At 34.3% G+C, this 23,846-nt stretch overlaps 1 protein-coding gene across 12 annotated transcripts in view; it reads left to right on the forward strand.

Moving 5' to 3' along the window:
• The window catches only part of EYA4 (EYA transcriptional coactivator and phosphatase 4), a 264,919-nt gene that overhangs the window by 192,058 nt on the left and 49,015 nt on the right, over window positions 1–23,846 (forward strand). For 6 of the 12 annotated variants that reach the window (XM_034990685.1, XM_034990687.1, XM_034990686.1 and 3 more), the window contains 7 exons: window positions 5,994–6,118; window positions 7,496–7,564; window positions 15,549–15,641; window positions 20,155–20,221; window positions 21,446–21,588; window positions 21,731–21,874; window positions 23,584–23,663. In XM_034990685.1, the coding sequence (XP_034846576.1) occupies window positions 5,994–6,118; window positions 7,496–7,564; window positions 15,549–15,641; window positions 20,155–20,221; window positions 21,446–21,588; window positions 21,731–21,874; window positions 23,584–23,663 (721 nt within the window). Of the gene's footprint in view, window positions 1–5,993; window positions 6,119–7,495; window positions 7,565–15,548; window positions 15,642–20,154; window positions 20,222–21,445; window positions 21,589–21,730; window positions 21,875–23,583; window positions 23,664–23,846 lie in introns of those variants that run through there. The other 6 variants (XM_034990697.1, XM_034990692.1, XM_034990696.1 and 3 more) reach the window with 4 other exon arrangements.

The raw sequence follows: 23,846 nt of genomic DNA on the forward strand, positions 1-23,846 counted from the left end.
TGTCTCACTCTCTTGCTTCCTAATAATATTACACAAGTTACTTATACTCAATTTAATTCCCCTGCCCCTCCATTTTTGTACTGCTGTTCCAGTTCAGGTAATTTCTAATGTCCCAGCTTCAGATTTGCTGATTCTTGCTTTTGCAGTGTCTAATCTTCTGTTAAATCTATCCAAAGAATATTTTTATTTAATATATTGTAATTTTTGTTCTAGAGTTTTCATTTTTTTAGAGTTTTTGTTTCTTTTCTATATGCAATACATAGATATATACATATATATGTATTACATATACATATTATATACATATATGTATTAGATGTATGTATAAATATATGTACATATATACATATGTATTATATATGTGTATTACATGTGTATAAATATATACGACACATATGTATATATATGTATATGTGTGATATACACACACACACATCTTGCGTGGGTATGCATCTTTTCCTGTAAATTATTTCATATATTCACAATAATTTTTAAATCCTAGTCTGATAATTCTAAAACCTGGGTCATATACAGGTCTGCTTCTGTTTACTGTGTTTTCTCTTTACTAGAGTTCACATTTTCCTGCTTCTTGTTAGGACTCAAGATACATATGGTATTCAAAATATTTATGGTATTCTGAACATAAACAAAAACTCAGTAGAGCCTGAAGCATACTATTTTTTTGTCATGTTTATTTCCTGAAGAGTCTAAATCCTTGGCTCTGGCTGACACTTAAGGTAAGGTCTGAGCATTCAGATTCCTCTTAAGAGTTGAGCAGGAGGGGAACTACCAATTCCTGAACAGTCATCATTTTGATATTTCAGTATTTGAATTGGAGCAGTATTGACTTAAGTTTCAGATATTTTTGGTTCATGTTTTGATTTACTACTGGCAAGGCCCTTGTACCTGTAACTTGGTAAATTCACTCATTCATTTTAGTATTTTTTGTTGTTTTGTTTTTATGGATTTCTCAGTTTTTTCTACATAAATAATTATGTTATCTGTGAATTAACAGAATTTTTTCTTTCTAAACTTTACCCCTTGTATTTATTTATTTTTGTCCTCTTTTACTGGCTAAGATTACCAGTAAAATATATGAAAATGGGAAAAACAGATATCCTTGCCTTAGTTCTGATCTTAGGGAGAAATAATTCAATATTTCATCATTAAATATGATTTAAGCTATAGATTTTTCAAGAATGTCCTTTATCAGATGTGAGGGAAATATTTCTTTTCTAGTTTACTGAGAGTTTCTATCATGAATGGATGATGAATATTGTTAAATGCTTTTTTGTACTCATTGAAATAATATTCTGTTAATATACTGAATTGCATTGTTTGATTTTCAGATGTTTATTAAACTTTGCTTTCTTGGGATAAAGCACACTTAGTCATGATATAGTAGCTATTTTATTGGTGCATTTCACTTGATAATATTTTGTTAAATTTTTCATCTATGTGCATGAGAAATATAGATCCATATTCTTTTTAAATTGTCTTTGTCAGATTTTAGATGAGAGTAATCCTTTTCTCATAAAATGGAGTGAAATGTGTTCCCTCCTATTTTTTTGAAAGAATTTATAAAAGACTGTTATTTTTCCTTATTTATTAGAATTCACTAAGAAAACTATATGGCCCTGGAATTGGGTTTTTTTGTTTGTTTGTTTTTTGTGGGGTTTTTTTTGGGGGGGGTGTTAATTATGAATTCAATTTCTTTAATTGATATAGGACTATCTGGATTTCCTATTTTTTATTCAGTTGGTTTTATAGGTTGTATCTTTTAAGAATCCTGCTGATTTTATCTAAATTAGTGAATGCTTTGACATAAGGTTGTTCATAATATTTCCTTATTATCTTTTTAAATATTTTTAGTATCTCTAATGATCATCTTCTGGATTTGTAAATATTCTCTATTATTCATAGATTTTTCTCTCTCAATGATTTATGCTCTTTATTGTTTCCTTCCTTTTATTTACTTTGGGTTTAATTTGCTTTTTTTTAGTTTATTAGGGTAGATATTTAGATCACAGATTTTAAACCCGTCTCCTTTTCTAATATAATCTTTTAAAGATATAAATTTCTCATTAGCCACTGCTTCATTTGCATATCACAAATATTGATATGCAGTCTTTGTTTTGTTTTAAGGACTTTATATTTTGATCAGTTAAAGTTCATAACACAGCTGACAGGAAGGTACAGAGATTTCCCATAAACCCTCTGTTCCAATACATGTATAGCCTCCTCCATTGTTATTACTCACCAGAATGGTGAATCTGTTACCAAAGATGAACCTACACTGACTTGTGATCATATCTGTAAGTCCATAGTTTACTTTAGGGTTAACTCTTGGTATTGTATATGCAGTGGGTTTGGACAATGTATAATGACATATATCTTTTATTACAAGATCATACAGAATATGTTCACTGTCCTAAAAATTTTCTGTACTCCTATTTATCCCTCCCTCATCTCTATGCCAGCAAGGTAGTTTTGTTTTTCTAGAATATCATATAATTGGAATCATAGTGTATGTATGGCTTTTCAGATTGGCTATTCACTTAGTAATATGCAGTGAAGATTCCTTCATGTCTTTTCATGGCTGGAAAACTTGTTTCCTTTTAACACTGAATAATGGCCCATTGACTCTCTATATTAGAATTTATCCATTCACCTAGTGAAAAACATCTTGGTTGCTTCCAAGTTTTGGCAATTATGAATGAAGCTACTCTACACATCTGTGTGCAGATTTTTGTGTGGACATATATTTTCAACTCCTTTACATAAATATCAAGGAGCGTGACTGCTGGATCATATGGTAAGAGTATGTTTAGTTTTATAAGCAACTGCCAAACTGTCTTCCAAAGTGACTATACCATTTTGCATTCCCACCAGCAATGTATGGGAGTTCCTGTTGCTCCATATCCTTGCCAGAATTTGATGTTGTCAGTATTCCAGACTTTGGTCATTCTAGTAAATAGTGAAGTGTTATTTTATTGTTTTGACTTGCATTTCCTTGATAACATGTGATGTGGACTATCTTTTTATATGCTTATTTGCCATCTATATCTCTTCTTTGGTGAGGTGTTCGTTGAAGTGTTTGTCCCTTTTTTAAGCAGGTTGTTTTTCTCTTATTGTTGAGTTTTAAGAGTTCTTTATATATTTTGGATAACAGTCCTTTATCAGATGTGTCTGTTGCAGATATTTTCTTCCAGTCTGTGGTTTGTCTTTGAATGCTCTTGACATTGACTTTTGAAGAGAAGTTTTTAATTTTAATGAAGCTCAGCTTACCAGTATTTATTTTTCATGGATTCTATCTTTGGTGTTGTATTCAAAACTTATAACTTTGCATTTTATATGTTGGTCTATGGTCAGTTTTGAATTAGTTTTTGTGAAGGGTATAGGGTCTGTGTCTAGACTCATTTTTTGTGTGTTTGTGGATGTCTAGTTTTTCCAGCACTGTTTGTTAGAGAAACTGCATTTGCTCCACTGTATTGTCTTTGCTACTTTGTCAAAGATCAGTTGACTACATGTGGGGTGATTTGATGTGTTTTCATTAGTATTTTGTCCTAAGCATTTTCTAAATTCATTGGTGATTTCTTCTTTGACTCATAGGTTACTTAGAATTGTGGTGTTTAATTTTCAAGTTTTAATGATTATTTCATGTATTGTACTACCATTGCTTTCTAATTTAATTAATTATGGCCAGATACTATACTCTGTAAGGTTTAGTTTAAAATCTAATGATACTTATTTTATGCCCAACCTGACAGTCATCCTGGTAGACGTTCCATGTGCACTTGAAAATAATGTGTATTCTATAATTATTGGGTATTAGTATACTATAACTGTCAACTACAGCATGTTGGTGACAGTGTCTACTTTTGCAATTGGTTATTGGGGAAGGAATGTTGTAAAAGCTCCAAGTATGACCATGGACTGCTAATCAGTTTCTTCCCTTAATTCTGTTAGTTTTTGCTTTATATATTTTGAAGCTCGGGCTAGTAGGTACATGCACATCTAGGGTTGTGAGGAATTTTTCATTTCTTTCATTTTCTTAATTCATCTCTTTGTATCTGGTAATACTCTTCATTTTGAGGACCATTTTGTGATATTATGATAGCCCAAACATTTATCTTATGTTTATTATTTACATGTTACATTGTTTTCCATTCTTTACTCTGAACCTAGTTGTGCCTTATCACTGCTCAAGTTCCCAGAAAGCAGACTCTAACATGGAGATTTATGTGCCAGGAGTTTATTGGAGTGTGCTTTCAGTGGTATTATTTTTGGTGGAATGATGGAAGCATGATTAGACTGAGAGATTTTGATCATCAGTGCAACTGCAACAAAGGTCTCAGCTGATCTTATGGTGACTCTAGAATCAAGTGACTTTCAGGGTGAGGGTAATACCTTTATACCCCTTCATGGTCAGTTAGTAGATGAGGGCTACCCCAGAAAGGGTGTGGTTTAGGTCAAAATGACTCTTTATTTGAGGGCAAGTCTTGGAGAGGAATTTAGTTGAGAACTGTCAGTTGGTAACAACACTATAGCAGCTATAGGAATGAATTCTTCTGGGCAATATACCATAGTATCACAGTGTGTCTGTATTTAAAATACTTTTCTTGTAGATCCCTAATAGTTGGGCTGTGGTTGTTTAATCCAATCTGACAATCTTTGGCTCTTCATTGGAGTGTTTAGTTCATTGATATTTAGCGTAATCATTGATATGGTTAGGTTTGAGTGTGCTATCTTGCTACGTGTTTTCTATTTTTCACATACGTTCTTTCTTCCTTTCTCTTTTCCTGGTCTTTGCGGTTAATCAAATTTTTTAAATGTTTTATTTTAATTTTTCCATTGAATTTTTGTTATATATATCTGTTAATATTTTTTCTTATTAATATTTAATGTTAGGTGCTACTTGATGTATCCTAAATGTCTTTTCCAAGTCATATCATAACATTTTCCATATCATAACACCTCATGTCAAATGAAAGAACCTTAAAAGAATATAATTTTGTCCCACTCTCTTTGTGCTACTGACATATATTTTACTCCTATACCATATTATAGATCACTTTTTTTCTTTTTTGGCTTCAGTTGGCTGTCTTTCAGGAATTAAAAGAAAAACAAAAGATAACCTTTGTATTTATCTATACATTTACATTTCTGTCACTCTTCATTCCTCCCTGTAGCTCTGGGTTTTTATCTGGTATCCTTCCTTTGAACAGAAGGTCTTCCTTCAGTATTTTTACAGGGTAGCTTGTTGGTGATAAGCTCTCTTGATTTTTGTTGATCTCTTGTGTTTCTCTTCTTTCATTGAAGCATGTATGCCTTCTTTGGACTACTGTGAAATCCTGCTTTTTTAGTTTCTGTTTCCAAAGAGCGTCAGCCTTTCAAGAGTCTCGGTTTTATTTAGGGGCTCAATTCCAGCACATTCCCTGAAACAGACTTAAGTCAGCCTGTCTATTCCTAAGTAGATACTAAAGGTGTAACAACTCTAGCCCTCAGTCCTTCAGCTCAGTTTTCAGCCCTGGATCCACAAGGTCAGCTAGAAGTTTCTGTTCTGACTTTGAGTTTATACTTTATTTCTAGCTATTGATTTCTTTGTCACTGGTGGCTGAACACATCACATTTTAGGAGTTGAATATTTCCAACTTTTCTACATGTTTATAACTGAGATGGTCAGTGTAGGAGGGAAGGAATGCCTATCAACTTAAACAGCTAAGATGACAGAGTCTTTCTTCTGTACTTTATTATACAGAATAGTTGTAGGATTACAAATATATTATGAGGCTAGACTACCGTGGAAGCTTTATTTATTTACTAATTTTTAATGGACCGTCATGTTCAGCTGGTTAACAAAGAAGTCTTAGCTATTAGTCTCAGTTCTTACTGTGAGATCACATGTGTGCTCAGTAGAATAATATATGTAGTTTATTAAGAAGTCATTGCTGAGATTTCAGCTTTTGCTCTGCTGCTTCCTGCTCTATCAGGTCTATGGAAATGCAGGACCTCGCAAGTCCTCATCCTCTTGTTGGAAGTGGTGATACTCCTGGTAGCTCCAAACTGGAGAAGGCTAATCTCAGCAGCACATCTGTCACCACAAATGGCACAGGAGGTAAGTGTACCACCCCAGAGACACCCAGAAGCACATTTCAATGTTTGCTATAATTTCACATGCTACGGATCTGCTAATAAATAAATCCTTATCAGTAATAACATAATCAGCATTATATCCGGGGAATATATGGCCAATAGACTGTCTGTTATTCTGTTGATTTTCTTGAAACTTTTGCACCTCCTCTGTAGCTGGAAAATTTCAGAAAGAATAGATATCCCTGAACAACACTTTGAAGGCTTTTAGCAAAGCTCCCTTTTTGTATTTGCCCTTGTAAGTATTCCAAAAAAAAAAAAAAAAAAAGTAGAAAATGTGGCCAAAAAGATCTGCACTCTGATCTTGTGAGAGAGAGAGAGAGAGAGAGACAGAAAAGAAATTATACTAGTATACTAGTTTTTGGTTTTATTTTGAATTGCAGGAGAAAGGCTATCCCAAATTTTTCTTTTTTTTCTTAAAAGAGGTTTGAGAATAGAAAAATATTTATGTCTGCTGCACTTTCTTTTCAAAGAGATTAATACCTGATGTATTTAAATTGGGAATTAAATTTTTTTCAGATACTTTCTCATTTGATTAGCCTATAATTATGCCACAGCATAATAACAGTTATTTCAGATATCCTGCCCTACTAATTTTATAAAAAGCGCTCAGCCATCAAAATATATGGTCAATTTTTACATCAGAATATGTAGAGAGATGTCAAATATATACACATTATGTGTAAGCTACTTTTTAAGTTATTCTCCATCATTTTGAAGTTTTATAGATCTGTTTTAGTCAATAAGAGAAAAATTATATGAAATTAGTTTTAATTTATAAACTAATTATATTATTAGATAACAGCATTTGCCACATCATATTTTCTTTTAAATTTTCAGTATTTATGAAATTGATACACCTCTTCCCATTTAATTTAAAATAACTGTGCAGTCTAAAATTTTTTTGTAAAGTTGTGTGCATTGCAATTTGCCTGTATTTAATAGTGTTTTACACCAAACCCATTGTAGATTAACATTTCCTTGTTTATAATGTTTATTTGTCTCTAAACTTGCATCTATAATTTTAGCTAATTAATTATAGGATTGCAAATTTATAAGATTGTTTAATGATGATTTCTGGTGTAAGAACATTTATATTTAAACCTTAACTTGGGTACATATAATAAGATTTTTAAAAACTCTGGAATCAAACCTTGGAGTTCACTAATCATCATGTGTATGTATTTAACTGAACTAAAACAGACCTGATAAAGTATAAAAGTCATACATTGCAGTTACGATTTTGGCTAAAAGGTCAGGAACCAGTGCAAGCATTGAAGACTATTCATGTACACTGAGCAGGCATTCGGACAATGAACCCTTATACTGTTCCTGTTCTCAGGGGACAACATGACTGTTTTAAACACTGCAGACTGGTTGCTGAGTTGCAACACCCCCTCTTCCGCAACAAGTATGAGAGATGATGGTACACTGCATGCGTTTGGGTGTGTGGTATTGCCCTTCTGGTTTGCTTTCTGTTGCTATTTCTGTTTGCACTTCCTGTGTTAAGTACTTGTAAAGAAAAAGGAGAAATAAACATGACTTTTTGTTGTTTATAGATAACAGTTGACTATGTTTTTTTTCTTACCAACTACTATTCTAATCTGAGATTCCTTAGACCAGTACTGTTTTTTTCTTACATTTTTTTATAATGTCACACCAACAGATGCAGCTATTGTCTTTCTAACTACATATCATCTAAGTGGCTAATTCAGCACAGCAGTCCTATCAATAAGAGCAGGTGAAGCAGATTGTACATACATACAGACTCAGTCATCTCCATAACCTACAGACTGTCTTAATTTAAATTCTTAACATGGCAAGAAGATATTTGTGATTTTATGGACTTCAATAAATAATCCAGTTAAAGTGTCTAAAGTATAACATAAACATTTAAAATTCCATCATTTAAAGAATTATCAGTGTGAAAGCTATACATTTAAAATTATAAATCAATATTAATCCTTAAAATACTTTGAACTATAATTACTACATTCATATACACAAAATATATAAAAGTATAAACAAACCTTCTTTTTTTTTAAAAGAGTTATTTATTTATTAGAGAGAGAGAGAGGCTGGGGAGGGGCAAAAGGAGAGGGAGAGAAAGAATCCTCAAGAAGACTCCCCGTTAAGCATGGAGCCGGACGTGGGACTCAATCCCAGGACCCTGAGATCGTGACCTGGGCCTAAACCAAAAGCCGGACACTCAACCAAATGAGCCACCCAGGTGCCCCATAAAAATTTTTTTTCTAAATCAAAAGTTAATATATTATCAAAATCAAAAAATAAAAGCAAAACTGTAACACTAACATGAAATCACCCAATTTTAAGATTAATAAGAAGACATCCTTACCTGTTGGAAATGTGCATTATAAGAGAACGGTTAGGATAGGCAGTTTGGCTGGATCTTGCTGTATTTAATTAAATTAAAATATATGGCCAGTGAATGAAGAATACTCCATTATACACATTATTTATGTTTTTCTATAATTTTAGCTCAAAATGTTTTTCAATTCCACACTTAAAATATACATTTTATACTTAAAATATGTTGCAAGAATTTAGTTTCTCTTAATTCTAACTCAGGGTCTTTTTCTATAAAGGGCCAGATAATAAATATTTTAGCCTTTATAGAGCATACCATGTCTGTCTCATCTACTCAGCTATGTCACCAATAACTCAAAAACAGGCATAGGCAATGCATAAATGGATGAGATTCATCAGGTTCCAATAAAACCTTATTTATGGATCCTAGTATTTAAATTTCATAGTCATCACATCATAAAATATTCTAGTTTTTATTTATTTTTTAAACATTTCATTTGTAAAAAACATTTTTAGCTCACTGGCTATTGTTCTCTTCTCAAATATTCATGTAACATGGGCAACTTTACATATGTACAATCAGTATTTAATAATTTAGATCTAATCTCAACCAGAAACATTTTTTTTTTTGGAGTCTTTTTTTTTTTAAAGATTTTATTTATTTATTTGACAGAGAGAGACACAGCGAGAGAGGGAACACAAGCAGGGGGAGTGGGAGAGGGAGAGGGAGAAGCAGGCTTCCCGCCAAGCAGGAGCCCGATGCGGGGCTCCATCCCAGGACCTTGGGATCATGACCTGAGCTGAAGGCAGATGCTTAATGACTGAGCCACCCAGGCGCCCCAAGAAACATTTTTCTAAATATTAAGCCTCAGATTTTCCTAATTCTTAGCATTAATGTTAATAGTTACGTGGCCATGCGGGAAGAACAGGAATTGTGTGTCAGAAGGAACACACTTACTAGCTGTGTCACCTTGGACAAGTTACTTAACCTCTCTGAGCCTTAATCTCTTTCTATAGAAGGAGGATAATATTTCCATGCCAAAGCTTTTGTCTTAAATTAGATAAGAATACAAATTGTTTGCCAGTAAAAAACAGTATATTTCCCTTTCTTTAATTAATAATTCAGTAATAACTAGGCAGTAGTTTTTAAGGAAAATGAAAACATGCATTATGTTAAAAGACTCTCCAATGTTTGGTCATATAGTATATTTTCAGCATTTAGAATGTGTAAACTGGCCAAAGAAGGCAAGCTTTTAATAATAAAATGTTAGGTATACTTTGATTATTAACGATGTAGTCTTGGAGGCTTTCCTGCAGAGCAGGGAGCCTGATGTGGGGCTGGATCCCAGGATGCTGGGATCATGACCTGAGCCAAAGGCAGACCCCTAACGACTGAGCCACCCAGGTGCCCCTAAACTGTTTTATTTTTAATATTGGGTTTTATTGTGGGAATTGGATCACTTTATAAAATTATTATAAAAAAAGGAAAAAGCAAAAGCTAATTTAGTGGCTTTTGAAAATCTTTCCATTAACTTTGAGATTTTCAGAAGGACTTTAATTATATAGTTTTTACTAATATGAATAAGTTGATAGTGTCACCTTAATATCCTACCATACTACATTGATACTCTTTAAATATATTACATTATTCCTTGAATTGATTTAAAGTGTTTCAGCACCTTAGTCCTAATTATATAATTACATCTGCAGATTTATATTGGAAACTAATTTTCCTTTCAAATTTTTGTTGCTTGTAAAATTATTAAAATGTAGAACTGTCAATAAAAGCGGAATAAATGCAATCATACCCTAGCATGTAGATCAGTGGTTAACAAATTTTTTCTGTAAAGGGTCAGATGGTAAATATTTTCGGCTTTGCAGGTTATGTGGTCTCTGTTTTAGCTATTTAGCTCTGCTGTTGTTCCACAAAAGCAGCCATAGACAATGACCTTGGCTGTGTTCAAATAAAATTTGATCTGTGAACACTGAAATTTGAATTAAAGAAAATTTTCACATGTCACAAATATTCGTCTTTTAATATTCTTCAACTATCAAAAAATTTAAAAGCCATTCATAACTCACAGGCTATACAGAAACAGGCCATGGGGAAGATTTGGCATGTAGGATATAGTTCGCTGACCCCCGATATAAAGCCATCTTTATGCTCTGTATACTTCATGTATATGCATATTTATGCACGTAAATGCATGCCAATCATATAAAAAGTTACTTACAGAAATAGGTAAGATTTTTATTTGCTTAATGGTGTCAAGATTCATGATTAGCTGTACTTTACAGAAAGACATCTGTTGGAATTGCTTAGGATAGGATCTAAAAGTAGATTTTCACTTTCTCAATTAAAATGTATCAAGTTCCTGTTATATGCCAGGCTCTGTGCTAGGAAATAGGAACCCATTGACCTATAGAATATGATACTGGCCATCAAGGGACCAAAAGTCCAGCAGAGGGAAACAGACAAGAAAGTAATGAGTGCATAATGTGTTCAAGGTGGGTGCATAGCAGAGGGAAGGAATATTTGATTCTACATGGAGATTAAGAAAATGCTTTAAAGAGAAGGTTTGGGGGAACCTAAATCAGACATTCTGATCAGATTTATAACATTTTCTCTACTTAAAATCTATATATCATAGAAAAGAATCTTCCAGAATTTTTATTATATTTATTATACAGATGATTGACTTAGGCAAGGGGTTTATTTCCAAATGTTATGTGTTTGTGAAGTAGAACCACCTACTATCGTGGCTCTATTTCTTTTTAGATTTCTTTTTAATGAAAACCATAAATTGTTTTATCAAATTATTTTACGAAATTACTTTCTGGATATTTAGGAGTGAAAGACACTTGGTGCTCATAGATTTTAGAGTGAATATATTGATTTAGACAAACATAAATCATAGACTATACTAATTATTAAAATTGGTAGGCAATACTGTGTGTCCCCTGCAGTGTTATAAATTGTAACCTTCCTAATCTAACTCCTCCTGAAATTCTTTGTAGAACTTATGCTGTTAGAAGGAGCTATGGGTGATTTTGTGGTTCAGAAAGAAGTATATTTAGAATTAACATATATATGTCTTTTAAGTGTACACCAGTTTAAGCACAGATTTTGGAAGATGAAATGTAAAATGTAAATTACTTGGGTCACCTTCTCCTTCAAGGATTAAATCTGCTATCGCAACTAACGAACATGAACTTTGGATTATTATAATAAACAGACTTTCTTCACAAATATTTAATAAACATTAATGTTGTACTTGAGTTCCAAAGATAATCTGAACAGACAAGATTAAATTTGCTTTGAAAATATGTGCAGGAGGGTAGGGATGAAGGCCGAGGCACAGCTGACAGCCGACAATAATCACATACAGTTTTGGTTTAGTCCATAGATAGCAATTATCTTTAAAGGTGAAAAATAAAATCCAATTATACCAACATATTACAATCAATATATTAAAAATATTTTGAGTTTTTTTTTTTAAGTTTGGCTCTATGAAAAAGATCCAAATTGCAAATATGTAACTAGTGGGGGGGGGTTGACAATACAAGTATTTCTTGAATAATAAGTTCTGTACAGAGTGCTGTATATAGTTTGTCATCCTTTAGAGAAACCCTGAATTACTGAATTAACCCTGAATGCCGAATTACTTATTTTGAACATAGAGAAGAGTAAAACCACAATACTCTTTAACTTAGGACATTAAAATATGCTTGTTACTTTTGAAATCAAAACATTTATAAGTTTCATTTTTTTGAAAAATATTATGTTTATCACTTCTAGAAGATTGTCCTTTCCATTTTATAGCATGTAATGATTGTGGAGATTGTCCTAATAAGTTAAAAACCCTGTTGAACCTGTGTTAATTTAAGAAAAGTGAAATACAGTGAGAAAAAGTTACATTTGAACATGACAATGAATTACACTGATGATCATTTGGAATGAGGATTTTTATAAGTTTTAGAAAATAGTAAGATCTTTCATTGATGAATATCTTTCCAGTAATGCCTTGCACATATTTAACTAAAAACAAAGTTTCCTGCCACTAATAAAGTATATGGTATATTTAATTGAAAGTGCAGAAACAAAACCAAGACAAAAGAAAATGGTATACATTTTAAATATGTTTGAACCTTTATTGAAAATGACTTGCATTTTTCAAGCTTTGTAATTAAGATAGTGTTTCCATTTTACTAGTTACCTGTTTTATAAATATTAGGATACTTATTTGTATTCTGTCTTTTTAATTAACTAATCATATATGGAATCATATATGGAATGTCCTCTTAGTTTTCTGCCCCTGGAAGAACAAATTATTTTTTATTACCTAATGTTATTTTTTTTTCTTTACAAAATCAAACCAAATTAACTTTGCATTTTACTTGGAGCCAAGAGATGTTTGTTGATGTCCACCTAATGTGAGAATAATTTGCTTTTCGTAGCAACATAATCAAATTTCCCTCTTTTCCTTTTTGTTCTTAACTGCATATGAGAAATAAATTAGCATTAATGTGCAGTTTTTCTCCAAATCCATTTGTTGAGTTAGTACTTTAAAATCCATGCATGTTAGTACACTGAACACATCTTGACATTTATGCTTCTCTTCATATACTTTCTACGAATGCCTTTTCTCGGTAAAATGGAACTTCTTTGTCTTTGACTAAATTCAGATCTTTAAAGTTTTAATGAGAGATGTTTCCAGGATGGTGAATGCAACCACAACTCTTTGTCTCCCTTTATTTCCTTCTCTTTTTGACCACCTGAAACTTTCAAATTGAGGCGATTATAATCAACATCAATACAAAGCTGGGATCCAGAGTAACAGAACTAATCCTCATGTCTGGCTTCTAGACTAGTTTTTTAGACCCAGCTCTCGTTCTGCTCCTTTCTCCTCAATTCACAAGTAAAATACGTAATTTTTTTACATCTATTTTACAATTGCTTATAGATTTAAACACAGGTAAATAGGAAAGTACCCAGCATTAGAATTTGGAAGTTTCAAGAGACTGTCCCTTGTATTAGTGTTGCTGAAGGCTTTCGGCTGTGCTTTTTTGTCAGAAGTCGAATGTGGGCATTACATCAGAAAGAGAGCTTTACATCCACCTAGGTCACACTCTGGATCATCTTCATACAGATAAAAGGAATTCTTTTTTAGTTAGTGCTTCCTGAGAGGCAGTATGGTTTAGAATTTAGATTCTGAAACCACACCACCTGGTCTCAAATTCTAGTTCTTACTAGCTATGTGACTGTAGGCAAGTTATTTAGCTACTTTGTGCTTCAGGTTTGTTATCTGAAGAATTAAGATGATAATATTATCTACCTCATATGATTGTCATGAGGGAGAAATGAGCTCTTGATAAATAGTTTTGTAGTAGTAAATAATTTTTTTTAAGATTTTATTTATTTATTTGACAGAGAGAGACAGTGAGAGAGGGAACACAAGTAGGGGGAGTGGGAGAGGGAGAAGCAGGCTCCCCACCGAGCAGGGAGCCCGATGTGGGGCTCCATCCCAGGACCCCGGGATCATGACCTGAGCCGAAGGCAGACGCTTAACTCACTGAGCCACCCAGGTGCCCCATTAGTAAATAATTTTGTAGTGGGAAATATAATTAGTAGTCAGGTATAACTATAAACGGACTACTATGTAAATTTTACTACCATAAAGTTTTAACCACCAATTCATTATTTATCATTATACAAATAACTAAACCCTAGTCCTCAGATTATTGTTGCTATTGAAAAATAGGGTAACCTCAAACTTCCCTTTTGCTAGGATAAGTAATCCAAATTTCTTCACTTCTGCTTTCCAAACTTTACAGTTCTCCTCTGAATCTTTGGGCAAATCTTCATGACATTATTCAGTCATGGATGCTAACTTAACTCCAGGGCTCACTGAGGGTTGGGGGGGAGTCCAGTCAATTCTGTTTCTGTGGAAAGAGAGCATAATCATTACTGCATGTTTCTCCATCAGTTAATTGCCTTTCTAACAGAGTAACATTGCTGACTTGCTTGGTTGATGGGGACACTCTGACCCCACTGTTCTTTTTGCCATGTTTGCTCATGGTTGGCTAGTCTTCAGCTTTCTTCTTTATAGTTTTCTGCTTGCTTCTGAGTTATTTAACTGTATCATTCCGTTTTATGACCAGGAAACATAAGAGGTGTTAAGTAGAAAATAATTTAGTTGATCTCCTTGCTTCTGTGATGTATGTAGCAGAGCTTTGCCCACAAAGGGAAAATATGGTGTGACAAAAACAGGTCGAGGCTTTTTCACGGCCCCCCTCCCCCACTCACTGCATCTAATAACAATGATGAGGTGTGCCTGCTCACATCGTTCCCAAGTGAGGATTTTGGCAAAATAGACTACTTCAGAGTAATAATAACATTTTGAAGAGTTTTCAGAAGATGTACTCACTGCTGTAGAAATGATCTCTTTCTCTCTGCTTATCTCTGTAATGCATTAAAAATTGTTTTACCATTAAACTAAAAACCCCAACATCTTATGACTGTTTAGTGTATTTAAGAGCAGAAATTTATTTAGAGTGCCTCATTTTTCACCCATCTCAGGAACAGGCCCGTGGTCTCTGTATTTCCATATGCCTCCATTGTGCTCTTAGGCAATCAATCTTTTTTTTTTTTTAATGTCTCCTTGGGAAGAATAAAATACAAGCTAGTAAATCTCTTTGTTATGATTTGGATTAAATGGGCTGAAGACCGACTGTGATTCCTTTTTTCTGTCTTTTGACTCTAATGTCAGAGGGTGCTTAGGTGAGTTACAAATGCAAGTATGTGTACTCCTGCTTCCCTTTATAAGGTTGACTGCCTTTAAAACCCAGATCTGAGAGAACTAGCTTAGTCAGAGGATTTTTATACTGAATCCTCTGCAAATGCATGTCCACTTTCTAGAAGCTAAATTAACAAAACTTTCCTCATCGACTTCTCAAGTTTTCTCTTTTGCATGCCCATGGTAGTTGGAAAAGCCACTAGTGGAACAATCAGCGTCTTTGATAAAACTTTAGAAATAAAACTCACCTGTACTTATTCTTCTACATAGTGTCTCTCCTTGCAGTCAAAACAGAGCCTTTGAACAGCAGCGAAGCAGCAACCACCACTGGAGATGGAACCCTTGACACTTTTACTGGGTCAGGTAAAGCCTTAAGCTCACGCGTCGCTACGTACACATTGGGGTGCTCACCATCTTCCTGGTGAATAAACAGCGGAGTTTTGAGAATGCGGGTTTTTATTGATTTAGCGTTAGATTTAGTTTTTGGAGAACTAATTGTCATAAAAGTATATACTTTTAAAAAATTATACTTGGAATCGTTTTGCTGGATTTTTCAGTTGACAGCAAAACAGTCCTCTGACTTTCTTGTTAGGAAGAAGCAGGGCTGGCTTCCTTTGGAGTTATTTTATAGAGTGTTTAATTTAATAATTAGGTTGTAATCGTTGGCTTTGTTCCCTTGACTTGTCCATTTAAATGGCATAAAAAACTCCCTTCTCTCCCAACATTCGAGATGTAAAACTATCCATTTGATTCCTTCTAAATAACCTTGTTTCCTCTCTGGGTTTAAAAAAAATCCTCCTGTGTAAGCAGCTGAGTGACAAGTATTAAAGGTTAATGGGCTTTGGGAGGACACATGCTGGTTGCATTAGAACCCAGCCTGAGAGCACTACTTTCACCCAGTGCTTCAAAGAGAACAATAGCGTGTCTTTAAACAGCAGTCCTTTTAAATATAAATACCTGATAACTCCCAGGTGGGCACAAAGGACACGCATTAAGTTGACTTCGTTCAAGATTTTAAGCTACAATATTTTGTTTAGTTTGTTATCTGGTGAAAGGATTTTTTTTTTTTTTTTTTTTTAACCTGAGAAGGAATTTGAATAGCACAAAGATGAACAGTAAACCTAGAGAAGTTTCTGTGATAATTACATCATGGTTCTTTCGGTCTACCTTAATACAAGCGTAACGTTTTATCCATATTCTCACATACGGAGGTTGTATGTGGGTATGCTTCAGGTATGAAGAGTGGAGGCATGTCCTTGAGTATAGCATCCTGGTAGCATACATTGCATTTTTATAGATACACAGGAGCCCCTCTCATTAGTTCACACTGATTGGGAGCAGTTGCTGTGTATTCACATAAATATTAGTATTTCAGACAGGAAGGTAATAATTCTTACACTCTGCATTGAGACTCACATGCGCTAATCCATAGGCTTTCTAGCAATTCACTTGCCTCCCAGGAGCTAAATAGGTAGCAACTTACTCTAGCAGTCTTTATTGTTCACCTACCATAACTCTGGTAAACTTTCTGCAGAGTGTGTGCATGGGAACACATTTTTAGGGAAATAAGTGAAATTACTAAGTAACTGTTGGCATACTTAAATACCATCCCACAAGTTCACTGATAGCTAAACGACAACATTGTAGAATGTTAGCCGCACGAGGAATTTCAGAGGTCTCTGATCTGATTTATAGGCAAGAATACAGAGGTGCAGATAAGTTAAAGGTGTGAAGGCCATAGGGTCCAGGCCTCACAGCTGCTCACTGGTATGAATGAGTGCAGAGCAGTGTTCTGATCAGTCTGGGAGTCCCTTCTGTACTACCCCATTGGAAAATATAAGAATGGAAAAAGAAATAGCTGTGAGCTGCCATCCTGTCTAAAATTCACTCACATTATCTTTACAAATAGTTGCCCAGTTTTCTTTTACGAATTATCTAGGGATGCACTGTCCCATAGTCACTAGCCATAGGGGGCTATTTAAGTCTCAGTTATCTTAAAATTTGGTAAAAGGAAAAATGTTTTTTCTAGTCACAACAGTCACATTTCAAGTGTTTAAGAGCTGCCTGTGGTCTTCCCGTGGCTACGGTGTTGAACAACTCAGCTACAGAACATTTCCAGCTCCACGGAAGGTTGTTGGACAGGTTTTTCTGGACAACAGTGTTCTAAGTCAGGGATTCCCAACAGCAGCACTATTAAAAATTTGGCTAACTTTTTTTCTTTTTTTGTTTGTAGGGGAGGATCTGTCCTCTGTGTTAGAAGAGGTTTAGCAGCATCCCCACTGTCTATCCCAGAATGACCGTAGCACTCCCCAGTTATGACAACCCAAAATGTCTCCAGACATTTTAAATGTCCCCTCACAGGCAAAATTCCTACCTGCCCAGCTCCCTCACTTCCCATCGCCTACCCCATTGAGAGTCTCTGATCTAAGGTGACACAGTAATTAGAATAAAACCTTAAAATTGTTTGCATGATGCTCTGAGAATCTGGTAATATTGTATAGAAATTTGTTGTAATTAATTTTCAGGACCTTTTAAAAACAAGCAGTTTGCTTACTTTTATTTGTAGAGATGATGGAATATAATAAGTTGAGTGCTTTGGGGTAATATCTCTTGTTTACTGAAATGACAATGGGGAATGAAAGGAAAATCTCTGAAATCTGTACATGGTAGCCCAGAAACCATACTGGAGATTAGGCTGCCCTGTGTAGGAACAGACTTTACTCTGGTCAGCATAATCTCAACCCACTTTAGTCAAATTTTGTTGTTTTCGGTTATCTGCAGATTCATGAGTTAGAATAAATATACATTTTAGTTTAGAAGCAAGTTTTGTGTGAACATCTTAGTTTTCTGAGCCAGAGGTTTTGCATTCTATTTAGAAAGTGAACATACAGATAGTAATAGAAATTTTAAATGTTAAGCCTTGATACTGTTATGGGTACATTATTTTAATGTTTCCTAGATTCATTCATTAGCAGGAGGAAAATCCTATATATTCAGATTTCCATTCAGGTATATGGGGCTTTTTTCTGAAATAATTTTGCTCTTTGGCCTGTTTTTTTTTTTTTTTTTTTTTGGTTTTTGGTTTTTTTTTTTTATAAAAGCTGCTGTGGTGGATGGTTCTTTTCATTACTTGATGTCTCTTTGGAAAAGCTTTGTGATTTGCAATCTTGAGAAGACCTGATTACTATAAAGTCTTGAGTGTGCCAAAGTGACATTTTGTAAATAAGAGACAAAAACACATGAAGTTATGCCTCATTTAACTATATTTTTGCTAAAAAGAGTATTCACTATTGTGAGTTAATGAACCAGACTGAATTTCCTGGGGAATAACATTATTGCTATTATGTAATGTACACTTAGTGCCTATGGTGTGGTAGAAAAAGAGTGTTCTCACTGAAGTGATTTGAAACAAGTTTTGAACATTAAGCCTTTAATAAATCAGTAGAAAATTAATGGTTCATTGGTCAATTGATTTTCAAATTTATATAGCAAATTCACTTAAATTTTGCTTGATTAAAATATTTAGAACATGACACCTCTCGTCATATTCAGTGATTTTCAAAATTGATTCATAATATCCTTGAAAACAAACTTCTGCACCTATTGCTATGAAAACTGTAATATACTGTCCATGCTCAGAGCCTACAGGCCAAAATAGAATTTTAAATACATTAAATTCTATGTGTTTATGAAATGACAGATCACAAAGGTACTTAATAGCATTTGGATATAGAAATATATCATATTTCATAAAATAGTTAACAACCTAAACCTATTTGTCACTTTTATAACTCTAAAAGTTTAGCTCCAGAATTATTATGAACAACTTAGGAAGGACCTAGTACTTTGAAGTATAACTATGATTGATTAGACTAAACTAATTCCAGCACTGCATTGTGTACTACTTTAATCTTTTTGAAAAGTGAATGAACAGCAGATGGCTTAATAAAGACACTCTGTGTGCCTGCCCAGTATGGATTGGCTCTGAAGGGACTGCCTCAATACTTTGGAGTCCATATATTTGCAATACATCTGTCTTAGTCAAGGCAGATGGTGAAGGGAAAGAGAAACTTCCAAACTTCTGAATGTATTCCAGTTTGGGGCTGCATGGTAGGACAAAATGTTAATAGGACCTGGCTTTCACCTTTAAGTTCTTCTCAAAAAAGAGCTTTCTCTGATAGTTCAAAATATATTTGTAAATATGATTACTGCTGCATTATGCAATTATGTTTCTTAAGACGTGGTGCCTTATCCGTCACGATTTCTATGCATATTCCAGTTAGTACTCAGACATTTTGGACTCTGCATTCTTAACCGTCATCTGATTGGTAAACTTCGAGGCAATATAAAATGATAGCATTTTACAATTTCAAAGTGAAGCTGGAACTTCACATTTTTCCTGAATTTTTATTGTATTTTTAGTAGAATAAATATGGAAGAAGAGCAATATGTTGCTGTCATATTTGGAATTTAAAACATAAAACATAAGGTCTGAAAATTTTGAAAATTTACTTTGTCATGAAAGAAATCTTAATGATCTGTAATCAAAGATGTTTATTCACACTTCATCATACATAAGAATATGCTATTGATGTGAGAAAGCAAAAGAAAGACAGAGAGAAAGGATTTGTGAGAAGATTTCATTTTATGCTGGAAGATTTCATTTTATGCTCTTAGAGCAAACTTGAAGCAGTTCAATTAGAAGAAAATTTAGGCATCTGTTTCTGTTTAGAAAATGAATTTTTTCTGTTTAGAAAATAAGTGAATTATTGGGGACATCTCTTCAACATGATAATTTCTTCAAACTGGTTTTGTCATTCTAGTGAAACTTACTCATGAAGCAACTATTTTTTGCACTGGTTTTTGTGTTTTACAGTAATAACAAGTAGTGGCTACAGCCCCAGATCAGCGCATCAATATTCCCCACAGCTCTATCCTTCCAAGTAAGTGCTCAGTAGATTCTTTCAGATTTGTTAGAATAATTTTCCAGGATTATCTTTATTAATCTGTATTCACACAACATAACTTCATATTGGGATACCTTTACGTATATAAGTGTGTTATAGATAGTTGAATAGATGAATGCTTGTATAAATCAGTTGGGTGGATTAGACATACGGATAAATGTCCTTTACAAATCTAGAAGTAGAGATATACTCATGTTTGTCCAGACAATTCCGTTAATTCTGGATCTTTGGATACCTTGAGGAAAGCATCAAGCTCAAACCAGAAAACACTGATTTCTTAATGGAAAGTCAAAAATGCTGACTAGCTTAAAGAAAATCTAAAAAGGTTATATTTTATTCAAACGTTAACCCTTCATAATTTGTTCCATATTCCATTATTTTCATTGGATTTCAAGTTCTCAGAAACATATTTTTGAATAATGTGCTCTGTTGTTTTTATAACAAATGAAATCAACTTATTGAAGACAGGGGTAGAAATTCCAAATTTAACAATATTAGGTACATGTCTGAATTTGGTTACAATCAGCCAGATGTGTTAATAAGATTTTGGAGCGATGATTCACACACATTTAAATGTTAATCTCTGCAACCAGCTACAGTCTCTACGCTTAAGTACAGACTGGTGTTTGGATACCCACCCATTCAGGAACATTCTGTAAAATGTGGCATGATAAAGGGAGTGGCATTCCATTTCTGTTCAGGAAGCAGCTGCCTACCTTTTTCCTTTCTTTTCTTTTTTTAAATGTCCCGTTCTTGGTAGAGAGTCCTTGGTAGGGCTTTTCATGACTCTTGTATCCGCTATAGAGCAGTAGGTCACTCGTAGTGACTGCGACTATGCTCATGAGCATGCTAACTGGTCTGGGCCCCCCTTCCCTGCCCTGCACATCAATTAGAATACTATTTCAGAGGTAAACAAGTACTGTAGACTTGGAAGAGACTTTAGATACAATATCTGATCCAAATTTCTCATTTTACAGGTGAGGTGTAAGTCTTTAGGGAGTGTAAACCATTTGTCCTAAGTCACTAGACTGATCGGTAGCTCGGACGTTTGGACTCTTGTCCTTTCCCTATTGTTAGAATTGTATTGTGGATAAAGAAGAGGATTACTTCCTGGCTATTATAAGGTTTCACTGAATCTAAGCTGTCTGAAATAATGTGCAGTCTTTGTTGCCACAGTAATGCTATTTTTCTGATATTTAGGCCCTATCCACACATTCTTTCTACACCAGCAGCTCAAACAATGTCTGCCTACGCAGGCCAGACTCAGTATTCGGGGATGCAGCAGCCAGCCGTCTACACAGCCTACTCACAGACAGGACAGCCCTACAGCCTGCCCACATACGGTATCTCACGTCTTCTCTCTGCTCCTTTGCTTATGAGCGGGTAATCCCGCTGCCTAGTGCTTAGATATTCTAGCATAAGTTACAACTCAGGAGCAGGGTCATTTTACTAATGCAAGGGTCTGCACGTGTGTTTCCGAAACAGATCTGGGCGTGATGTTGCCGGGCATCAAGACAGAGAGCGGACTTTCACAGACTCAGTCCCCGTTACAGAGTGGGTGCCTCAGTTACAGCCCGGGGTTTTCTACCCCACAGCCAGGCCAGACGCCTTATTCTTACCAGATGCCAGGTAAGCCACCACACAGGAAGCGTGTTACGTGAGGAGGAATTCTCTGGATGAGACTCCTTGGCTTCAGAGTAGGAATATGCCTTCATGAAAATGGTTTTAATTGCTACTGCTCTTCACATCAGGAAAGACAAATAACTAGGGGGAAAAAAAAAACATGGTGAAAAGAATTGAATATACATCAGGAAACATGACCCATACCGAATTTCAGTACTTAAGTTGAGGTTGTATATAATTGGCAGGACATTAGGTCCAAGCAGAGTAACCTCTGGGCCACATCAGTCACACGTAGGGCATCTCCTTAAGTGAGGTTCAAAGATTCATAAAAAGTCCCAGTATTTTCTTGTCTGTATTCCTTAAGTATGTAATGTTGCTTTGATTATATTTAAAATTGAATTAGTACCTTTCTAAGTCCTATTTACCATTGAACTGTTTTGGATTTTCTGTTCATTCCTCAAATACCCCTCCTCTCTTAATACTCTATTTCTTACTAGAAATATTTATGTAATTTGTACCTCCCCCTGCAAAAATCCTCCGTATCTGAGTATTTAATTTTGCTTCTACATCTGATCATTATGTAGTAGTTGCAGAATTTTAGTGATATAGTAAATACATTAAAAGCTTGTTTCTGTCATTTTATCTGTATTGTTAGTCATAAATTAGGGGTTACATGAACATACTTTTTTAATCAACTGGTGTTGAAATTTTAGTCCATCGACTAAAATGAAATAATTACCTAGACCTTTTTGGCTGAAATGGCAGGTCTCTTTTTACCTAAACTGTAGGTAGAAATATAGTTGCATAAATGGGAAAGCCACAGTGAGCCACACAGCTTCAGTTAGGAGTATGAAAGCAACCATGAATGTATTTTCATTTATTCCCCCAAATACTTGTTGGATATTCTGGGCCAGGTCAGTTTGCGTTAATTACATAATACCGTTGCAATTCAGAACACATTGATAAAACAAATAATCAGCTGTGTCAATAGTCTTTCATTTTACTTCCTCATAAGTCCATTCTGTAGAATGTATGTTTTAAAAAACTAATCTTTAAATTGATATTTCACTTGTTTTTAATTTAAAAAATAATTTAAAATTTGAATTTAAAAGATAATTAAATTTCTAACTGTGTAGTCAAATTTTAGAAGGCTCTCAAACCCTAGGTGACTGTAGTGTGAACAGCTCTTCCTTGAGTCTGAGCCCCACTTCACATCTCTCTTGGACCTAAGGAAAGGACATAGGAGGAAAGAAAAGACAGGGTGCTGTAAGCATCAATTCTAAGTTGGTTCTCTGTTTCCTAAGCTAAACCCATCCACATTTTAACTCAAATGGTTTCTGTGTGCATATGCAATTGGTATGACCATTTGAAAGTTCCAGTAGCTTCCTAGGAGTACTCTGTCTGCATCACATTTTATTCTTTGAAAACCTCTGCTCTTTTAGACATTTAACCTTTAAAGGTTAGCTGCTGTCCTTAAGACTGTTCCCATGTGCTCCTGTTTAGTCCAACAGACATCTATAGCAAAGACTTTAACTGTTCTCACAAGAGGGATAGAGCTAAGCACATTTTTCCTTATAAATCTTTCAACTTCAAATTTCACGTTTTGTTGCCTTAACAAAATTAAAAATATATTTCTTTCGTTGGATTCTGCAAAGTGAAATGTTATTATTTTGCAAAGAAATACTTTTTAAATGCAATTTGTTCTTTATTTCTAGGTTCTAGTTTTGCGCCATCATCTACTATTTATGCAAATAATTCAGTCTCCAATTCAACGAATTTTAGTGGTTCACAACAGGTATAGTAGCTTTTTTGTATTTAGGCTTTTTGTATCTGTTTCACATCTTTGAAGAATAGTTTCAGGTTGTCATATAAGTGCATATTCTCCTAGAAAAAGGTTTCTTTATTTAAAATTAAGATGGCATTTCAAGGTGGTAAAAAGTAGCTTTCCAGAATTCTTGGGATCTGTGTTATTCTGGGT

Source organism: Mirounga leonina, unplaced genomic scaffold, assembly GCF_011800145.1.
Source record: "Mirounga leonina isolate KUSES-001 unplaced genomic scaffold, KU_Mleo_1.0 Mir_53, whole genome shotgun sequence".
NCBI classification, from domain to species: domain Eukaryota; kingdom Metazoa; phylum Chordata; class Mammalia; order Carnivora; family Phocidae; genus Mirounga; species Mirounga leonina.